This window comes from Equus quagga, chromosome 20 (genome assembly GCF_021613505.1).
Source record: "Equus quagga isolate Etosha38 chromosome 20, UCLA_HA_Equagga_1.0, whole genome shotgun sequence".
NCBI lineage: Eukaryota > Metazoa > Chordata > Mammalia > Perissodactyla > Equidae > Equus > Equus quagga.
Window position 1 is genome coordinate 19256355 of NC_060286.1, and position 9919 is coordinate 19266273.

A 9919-nucleotide genomic window follows, 5' to 3' on the forward strand; every position below is an offset into this window, starting at 1 on the left:
TTATACACCTCATTACAACACACAAAGTACATTCTGTGATAACCCACTGAGGACAGAACGTATGCTCAGGTCCAGTGATGAACTGTTCCTCCAGTAGAAGATTTACTGCTTTATCTAATGATAACAGGCTTCATTATCACCACCTTAAATACTTCGCCAAAACTGCAAGTCAGGGTTTCTAAGAGTGGTAAACACATTCGATATTCACACACTGATTACACACGTTTAATCCAAAATGTCTGAACTCCCAATATGCTATGAATTCTGATTCTCTACATTAAATACTAATTTCCAAATAAACTATTTGGAAACATGCCCACTTTGCATTTGTAATTACAAATTAGTACAGTCCTTCATGCCAACACCCAACTTAAATGAAATTCAAATTTTAAAACAGGCAAAGAAAAATTGCTGCAGACCCACCTCTGGATAACGAGCAAATACGGGATTGTCCCATTCTGAGAACAAAGACTGAAGCGATTCACTACCAACAGCATCAGACACGGTATCTAGGGCAAAAGGGGACAGGTAAAGTCGGCATCAATGGCCTCAGGGAAAAGGGTGAATGGCATCTCATATTTGGTGTGGTGTAGCTCAAGACCAAAGATCAGACATATTGTTCCAATATTCTACAAATGTTCAGTGTTTGCTCTATCTCTAAATTGTTTTGATCTGTTATTTTTAAAACTACAATTGATGACCGTATCCTCTGGCATTATAGCTTTTTCTCCAAATTATTTTCAAGAGAGATTTCAGAATACAAGTCCAGAAGAAACTGGTTCAAATTAGTAGCCTCACTTCCTTTAGGTAAAAATATACCTTCTCTATTTTCAGAAACAAAAAAAGAAAAAAGAATAAATGTCGTTAGCTTTTTGTGTAGTAAGAGTTTTCTTACATAAAACTACTGCAATATGGAGTGCAACTCCAATCTTTAAAAATAAGAACCATTTTCTCCAACACAAGACACCACAGACTGCATAATCACCCAGTATTGACCTCAAGTCTGGAAAAGTAATTTCTGATCTAAATGCATGCACTGAAGTACTTAGTTCTGCTGTTAAATAGGACTGTGGGGAACTCTTGGTTCTATTAAGGCACAGCTGGCACTGATCAAGCTTAATAATACAACCCTGCTTGTTTTTCGAGTTAGGTGGCACAGTGTGTACTAAGTGTACTGGCGATCTCTCTTATTACCCCTACCTCTGTTATTCTGTCTCATCACAGTCCTCTCTTCCCGAGCTCTAGGAAGGAAAGGAAGAACAAGGTCGCTTCTAAAAGGATGACACCTGAACTGAAATCCTAAATATAAAAAAGAAAAACCTAGATATTTGAACTCAAAATATAAACTATTAAGAAGTTAAGTTACACAAAATCTCTTTATGCACAAACTGAATTGAGACATAAGGCAGACTAGTAAACACTTGACTGAGAGTCAGATGTTCTGTAATGAAATTATTCTGCTAACTTAGGAATCTACATTAATGCTTAGTCCCATTATCCATCTAAACCAGACAGAATGAGGACCTCAAATAGACCACTGATTCTCAGTGGAGGCAATTTTGCTTGGGGAACATTTGGCAATATTTTGAGACATTTTTGGTTGTCACAACTTGGGTGAGGGGTGCTACTGCCATCTAGCAGATAGAGGTGACGGATGCTGCTAACTATCCTACAATGTATAGGACAAACCCTACAACAAAGAATTATTTGGTCCAAAAGTCAACTGTGCTACCGTTGAGACACTCTGTATTAGACATATAGTGGTACTTAATTGCCATCCTTCACTACTTGGTGCAACCTTCACAAGTCCCCAATTTATATGTCTCTTATCGCCAATATATGAGTCTATTATAACAATTATGTCATCATACTAGAATTATGTTTAGATAGCTGTCTTCCCTAATAGACTGTGAACTCCTGAAAGCAAAATTAATCCACAATGTGGCGGCACCTAGCACAGTGTGAACGATCAATAAGTGACCGAATAGACGAACGAATGAAAAGTTCTCAATTTAATCTCCCAAATCCAAATTACACCCTCCTCTCTGAAGGATGATCAGATTTGAGTGTTAGAAACAATGCTGAATTAGACAGTTTTGGGACAGGGCAAAACATGATGAGATTATTATTTCAAAAAGATAAATCTTGGGGCCAGCCCAGTGGCACAGCAGTTAAGTTAGCACGTTCTGCTTCATTGGCCCATGGTTCACTAGTTCGGATCCCCAGTGTGGACATGGTACCGCTTGGCAAGCCATGCTGTCCCACATATAAAGTAGAGGAAGATAGGCACAGACGTTAGCTCAGGGCCAGTCTTCCACAGCAAAAAGAGGAGGATTGGCAGCAGATGTTAGCTCAGGGCTAATCTTCCTCAAAAATAAATACATAAATAAATCTGTTGGACAAAAACTGGAGAAAGATTAATTCAGAATGATAAAATTAAAGTGTGATGTGAAATAAGGTTGTGTCATTGGTAATAGAAAGGACAGAGTTAAAAACATTTTAAAGGAAAAAACTGCCAGGGCTTGGAGGCTTGACACTACTCCTTAAAATCACCTTTATAGATCCTCTCTTCTGTGCAATTAAATTTACCTAATGTAACATTTTTGTGTATGGTTCAACAATGTCCTAATGTCCTGCCATACATCAGCCAGAAGGGTAACATTCCATGTGAATGGACAGTGCTTAGGAGCCATCTTTTCATGAAACTTGTTTCTATACCCAAAATATTTTTCAGTATGAAACTCTAAGTTAACATGACTTTCAGAAGTTCACTACAAGATTTGCTAATCCAGAAAGTTAAGTAGGTTGAAGTGTTTGAAACATCTAGATTTATTTAACAGGAACAGATGTTTATGTTGAATATGGCAGCCAAGACTTCCCCCTTTGTTTTAGCAACAACCATCTCAGTTTAATGTAATCCAGTGATTTTTTGTCATCATGTCAGAAGCAGCTATATTCAGGAAGATGAGGTGCCAGTGCCTTAGACTGATGTCTGTCTGATAAGCATTCAGTATAAATCAGGACATAAAACTACACAGACTGAAAGATACGTGTCTTGAAGAGCAATCTGATAGTCTCAGGAGCAGTAATGAAAGAAAAGGCTTTTCTCCTATTTAATACTTTGAAAGTTACTACAGTGATTATTTTTTTCACAAGGAAAAAAACTAGAAATCATTGAAAAATAAAGGTCCTATTTAACCTTAAATAAATCAGAGCCTCCTGCTAGAGATATTCACCCTAAGGAGAAACTATAAATTAATCTGCAATTACATTCATACAATTTACATTCTTTTGCAACATTCAAGGCTTTTAATATGGATGCACATTTAATGTTTATCCTCCTGATGTAAAACCAAGACTATATATACCCAGATGGAAATCAGCTTTACTATCTCCCAACATCTGGCTCTCAATACACTGTCACTTTTAATGTTGACTGAGACCTGAGAACTGAGGCCTAGTCTAGGCTCTGAAGTAGCCTTGTGGTATGGTCTAAAAGCCACATTATCATTTTCCTGAATAACAGCTACTTATACCATAAATAGATCAAGTGTATTAGCATATGTATTATAATAAAGTACACTTAAAAAGCATAGTTATGAAAATACATAACTTATATTCCAAAAAAATTATGGCCAAGTACTATTTTCAAAAAAAAAAAAAAATCCACAAATATAGTACTGTACCGAGCCATAGATTTTAATGGGAAACCTAAGATAACAACAGGGTCATTCTAGCCCTTTAGCTGGCAGCTGCAGAGAGAAAATTCTAGAAAAATACCACACTGGCATTGTAGGTGCCTTTATTATTTATTTACTTATTTTCGAGGAAGATTCACCCTGAGCTAAGATCTATTGCCAATCCTCCTCCGTTTTGTTCGCTCAAGGAAGATTAGCCCTGAGCTCACATCCATGCCAGTCTTCCTCTGCTTTGTACATGGGATGCCTCCACAGCAGGGCTGAGCGGAGTAGGTCTGCTGAAGTAGAGTGTGCAGAACTTTAACCACTCAGCCACAGGGCTGGCCCCCTGCAAGTGCCTTTAAAGACAAATTTCTAAGAGAGTTGTGCTCGGGAGAGAGCAGAAAGAAGTTGGGGAAGCCCCGTGGATCTTCTCAACTATTAATAGTACCATTTTCATTAAAAACTGTCTCACCCTCTTACACATAAACACACCCATAAACACTTCCATTCTATATCAAGCTTATATTGTATTTCCAGATTTAAATAGTATTGGACCTAGAGAATCTTCATGTACCATAAAAAATATTTCATAATTAAACTTAAAAATGTTCTATCAGCTGAGATAATCTCTTTGAACAATGATGATCTTACTCCTCGGCCATTATTCCCATCTTCAAAAGCATTGCATGCCAGTGAACACTACATCCTTACCATTCTCGAGCATGACATCCACAGCCACAGTTGTCAGATCTTTAGTACAAGCAGCCTGAACATCCTCAGTAGGAGCAGTGAAAGTGCTAAGTCCAGTTGTTTTGTTGATATAAACCATTCTTCCCAGGGCTACATCAAAATGCTGCTGCCAATCCAAAGAACGTGTGTTTGACTCTTCATTTTCAGAACAAGTTCTTGCTATAGAGTCCTCACTCTGAAAACAAGTTGCATTTTGGCCAGCTGTGGAATCTTCCATGTGACTCATTAACATGCTACTGGGAGATTCAAGACTTCCTCTCTGTTGTTCTGAAGCTATAAGAACATCTGAATCTTTACTGCCAGCTTTAGAATTACTACAGGGTAATACCAAAGAAGTTTCTGGTATCACAGAGCTCTCTGTTGTATTGTTGTTAGAATATGTTTCACTATCTTTATTGAAGGTATTATCCTGTGTGACAGAGTCCGATGTTGGGACGATGCCACTCTCTGTTTTTTTATGCTCATTTTTAAATAACTTACAGGAATCTAGGGCTAACCCAGTGCCCAAGTCACTGTCTTTCCTACTGGAATCCGATTGTAGTTGTTCATTAAAGTGACTCACCACTTCCATTGTTTGAGTCTCTCTCTCAGAACCTTTCATTCTGGATAATTTAGAGGCTAGAGATTCAGGTGACTTCTCAACATCCAAAGTTTTTCTGCTAAAATGAGATAACTCCTTTAGAGTCACAGGACTTTCTCTTAAGCAAGGCATCTGTTGTTCCAAACAATCTTCTTCCTTGGAGAATGGAAACTTCTCTGAGTAAAGAATGTGATGGACTGGTTGACAACTATTATTTGAATCATTATGTCTCACAGTAGTGATTTTACAAATGTCAGAGTTGTCCAAGTGGTTCTTACCTTTCTGTGGAATGTCAGGTTCAACTTGAGGACTGAGATTGGTAGTGATTTCAAAATTATTATTTTCCTCCATTTCTGTATTCAGAGGATTTTTAACCTTCCCATATTGCCTCTTAAACTTCTCTAAAGATCCTAGTTGTGAACTTAAGCTTAGCTTCTTATGGGCTATGGGCTTGGAGGAACCAATCAACTTATCTGTTTCCTCATTACCATTTGAAACATGTCTACACCAAGGCAAAGAGGAGGATGTGTCAGGTAATAAGCAGCCTGTATGTGACTTTTTACTACCTTCCTGAAAAACAGCAAAATTTTTATAACCTACAGGTTTGTTCTCTAGCCCGTAACTTATATTTGTTCTGCACACTTTTTTGTTGGGCAGCTGAGCAAATTCTGTACTTAAAGTGCTGGTTAAATCTTTGATGTTTGGAGTCTCAGTTGAATGGCATGTTCTATTTCCAAATGTTTCTTTGGCACTCGCAGGACCAGGTCGAACACAATTTTTAAATAAATGCTCTGTTTCAGTTGATTTAGTTTGCTCCCTTTGTACCACATGAGTTATAAAGCCAGTGGAACATAATTTAATTTGTCCGTAACTAAAAATGTTTATCCTTCCGCAATTACTAGGTTCTTCTTCTCTTTTCTCATCCTCTCTCTGAGCATCATGTACTCTCAATGTTGTTGTCTCAAAAGGCAGAGGTTGGCATCCCATCTCAGTAGCATCTTTAGATCTCTCGAGTTGATTCTGAATTCTATTCTTTTTCAGGATGCTGGCAGTCATGTCATTAACAGTAGTACTTACTTTCTGCATTTCTGGATCTTCTCCACTCTCCTCCAAGTGATACGATGTCTGAAAAGGGCTTGCAAACATTTCTGAACTGGTTCCACATGGATCTCTTGAAGAGTTAAGTTCCAAGCAAGATTTTTTATGTTTCTCATTTTCTCCTGATTCTGATGCTTTAGCTGTCTCTCGTTCTAAGATCTCTGATTCTGAGTGACAGCTATCTTTGTTTTGTAAAGATGACTCCGTCATTTTACTACAGCCCGGGTCATCTGAGTTGTAAGTGTACAAAAATGAATCACTTGCCTTTTTTCCAATAGCTTCTGAATCCTTAGAATTCTGTATGTTTTCTATAGTAGCTTTTCTTTTCACAGCTTTTGACTGCATATTAAACATTTCATAGGAATCCAAAATAGTATTACATGCTTCTTGGAAACTGACCTGGTCACCCTTCTCATCAGAGGACACATGCTTCTGAAGAGTAGCGTTAAAAAAACTAAAATCATTATCTTCACTAAATTCCTTAATGTCCTCACCTGATAATTCCACAAATAATTTTTCTTTCTTTAAAAACATTTTCACTCCTTCCTGAACGCAAACCAAAGGAGTATCCCAGTTCTGAAACTCAATCAGAGTTTTTGCTGGCTCCATGCACACATCATACTCACAGAATTGGCACTGCATATTGATTACATATATCCCATGGAGTTCTGGGTTGGACCTATATCGAGGATTTGAAGTCATTTGCCTACTGGCAGAGCCATTCTTTGGTTTGCATATAATACTTTCTTTCCTTAATAAAAAGTCAATGAGTTTATGTAACTTTGTCCTTAAAATTAGCCTTCTATTCACAAACAAAAACTGCATATTCTTATTATAATGTGCTTCAGAGCTGATATAGCCACTGAGCTCAAACTCTTTATATTTAAAATTTATTTCCCTTAACTTTTGGGACTTGCCCAGCCCATAAATTTGACAAAATCGGGAACATACGTCTTTGGTTTTAGGGAGCTGAAGAACCATGGAACCAGAAACATCATTCCTCAGAGAGAAAGAAATGGAAGGGTGCATGAGTGAGAGTGCCTCTACCCTCTGCCTAACTTTCTCAAACTCCAGTCTGGGATCCATGCATTTCCTTCGTACAGGTAACTGATAAAATAGGTTATAGACTGTTACTGTTGTCCCAGCGCTTGGTCTACTCAACTCAGCTTCACAAGCTTTCAGGGCTTTTCCATTCTGAAACAGTTTCACAAAAGTTTTCATTGTTTTGTTTTTCTTGGATGAAATTTCCACAGCACTGGCCATGTCAGCTATACTTGCCAAGGCCTCCCCTCGGAAACCATAAAACCTTAGGTTCTCCAAGTCCTGCAGAGAGCTGCATTTACTAGTGAAATAACGATTTCCCACCTTGTCTACATCATCACTCCCCATCCCAAATCCATTGTCTATCACTTGAACTTGGAAGGTTTCCATATTCACCCTGACAGCCACACATTTTGCTTCAGCATCAATACTGTTCAGGGCAAGCTCCTCAACACACTGGCCTAAGGAGCAGATAGCCAAACCAGAACGCAATTTGGCTTGTACTTCGACTGACAAGCGCTTGATCATGGCAGGAGGAAAGCTGGTGAGAGTGCCAGGCACTGGTTTCCTTCTCTGACTGGAAATAATTGCCTGGGGAAGGAAAAACACACACACACATTATCAAAGCTTCAGAGTTACATAGCATTACCCATTTCTTTCAAGCATTAGGAAGAAGTATCATCTGAGTTCAATAAAATCTCTCATTAAACCACATTGTAAAACAAAATGAAACAAATTATAGTTCTGATCTCTAGGCAGATCACACAGCTCATGTTTGGTGCTCAACAGACTTAAATAACATCCAAAGTAGCATTCATAATTTCCTAATTTTCACGGCTCCTTTCTAAATCCCACACGCCCTAAAGTGAAATCAGAATCACATTTGAAGTTGACCCATAAAGACAGTGTTAGAAATTCTAATCACTTCACCAAAAACAGATGCCTAAACTAAATTCAGCTAAGAAACATGAGCTAGAATTTATTCATGAAAAAGATGTCCAAGCTAGTTTTATAACATTCATATATTACATGATAACCATGACTTTTATAAAAAATTCATAATGAAGTTTTAAGACACCGTAATAAGAAAGGGGAAGGGGGAAATTAAAAAAAAAAAATCAAATTGTTGTATCAAGAAGAGATGGGCATTAAGAGAGTATTATTAATTATTACTATTATTGGTTAAATGTAGTTGCCTCAGAGGAAAGAGACTGGGACTGGGGAAGGATAAGGCAGGGAAACTCCTTTTCATTCTAAGCCTTTCTTTCTCTACCATTTGATTTTTAAATCTTCTTCACATATTACTTTGATAAAAAGTTTTCAGAAGGTCCTTATTATTAATATTCTTTTGTATAATACTCTTTTGGTCTTTACAGATGGCTACACTCTATCTTGGCAATAACAGTGATGGTCAGAGGCTGTCTGAACTTGATTTTAAGTTTTCTCGCAGGTAAAAAAAATCAAGATTATAGTGCAATTAAAGGTCCCCACCCTTCTTCCTAGCTGACAGAGGAGCACGGGCTGAACCTCTCCAAGATGGTAGGGCTAGTTTTTCAAACCCAGGAAAATCAGAGCTGTAACTGCAAATCTGATGATTTCTAAGATAATGAACTCTGCAGCCGGCAACAAATGAAAGGTAAACGTTTAATAAGTATTCCGACTGCTACCCAACTCAACGATTTCCTGATCACATCCCAGTCCTTTCAGGACCACAGCTCCTGGGTCAAGTGGGGGCGATTCGGTCTAGGGGCTGCGCTAAGAAACTTTCCGGGGCTGGGCCCGGGCGCGGACCCCCAGGCTCAGGCTCCACCCCGCCCCTCCCCCAACCCGCACCCCGCACCCCGCACCCCGGCCGCCGGCACGCGGGCGCCCGCGCGGAAGACAGGCCGAGCCCTCTGGGCACCCTCGCGCAGCTGGGTCCGAAAAGCTGGCCCGCAGCAGGCGTCACCGCCCTTCTGCTGTCAGAAGAGCTCCCGGGACCATCCTTCCGTCGCGTGCTCCCCCCCACGTCACCTCGAATCGCCCTTCACCAACTCCCCTACCACCAACCGCCTTGGACGCCGGACGCGCGCACGTTGGCTCGCGCGGCTCATGCACGCGCGCGCCCACGAGCATGCGCTTCTGAGGAGGCTCGGCGAGGACTCCCTTTGGTCCGTGCGGCCCCGATGCGCACGCGCACCAGTGTTACCTGTTTAGCTGCTGACGCGTCCGGGGTCTTTTCACATTGGTGCTCTGAATTCTCGATCTTTATGCCCTTTTAGTCTTATGTGAAAAGCTGTTTCTAGCAACTTTTGCCTTTTTCCAGTTCCCCCTTTCGTCCTTTCTCGTTTGCGCGTACTACCATTTATTAATTAAATATATATTTTATTTGCTTGTCTCTTCACTCACTAGAATGTAAGCTAGATGAAGGTAGGGGTTTTTGTCTGTTTTGTTTACTGCTGTACCCCATGGCCAAGAACAGTGCCATGAGTTTTGTGGATTTCAATGAATGAATAAATCCAGAGCCTTCCATCTTACAGAATTATAGCATTTCAGAGCTGGAAAAGACTGAAAAACTGTGTAGCTCAACTTAATTTACGGATGAGGACACCAAGACTCTCTTCATTGACTTTTCTGGTATCTTCCCAATACCACGGCAGCTTCTTTTCTAGCAGAAGGAAAGTGGAATTCTAAGAACACTGTGAGAATAGGTGTTTTGGGAATTGTTACCAATCCGTTTTTGCTGTCCATCTCATTTTCATTAACACCTTCTATTTTTAAAAATTGGAAT

General features: G+C 39.5%; 1 protein-coding gene across 6 annotated transcripts in view; it reads right to left on the minus strand.

Moving 5' to 3' along the window:
* The window catches only part of MLH3 (mutL homolog 3), a 32118-nt gene extending 22822 nt beyond the window's left edge, over positions 1-9296 (minus strand). For 2 of the 6 annotated variants that reach the window (XR_006886302.1, XM_046647287.1), the window contains exons 1-4: positions 9163-9288; positions 4392-7740; positions 1201-1299; positions 424-509 (exon numbers count right to left, since the gene is read on the minus strand). Coding sequence is in view for 4 of the 6 variants with exons in the window: in XM_046647287.1 (XP_046503243.1) it covers positions 424-509; positions 1201-1299; positions 4392-7740; positions 9163-9264 (3636 nt within the window). In the remaining 2 variants the exon portion in view is untranslated. Of the gene's footprint in view, positions 1-423; positions 510-1200; positions 1300-4391; positions 7741-8640; positions 8968-8996; positions 9135-9162 lie in introns of those variants that run through there. The other 4 variants (XR_006886303.1, XM_046647291.1, XM_046647288.1 and 1 more) reach the window with 3 other exon arrangements.
* Between the last annotated feature and the right edge of the window lie 623 nt (positions 9297-9919).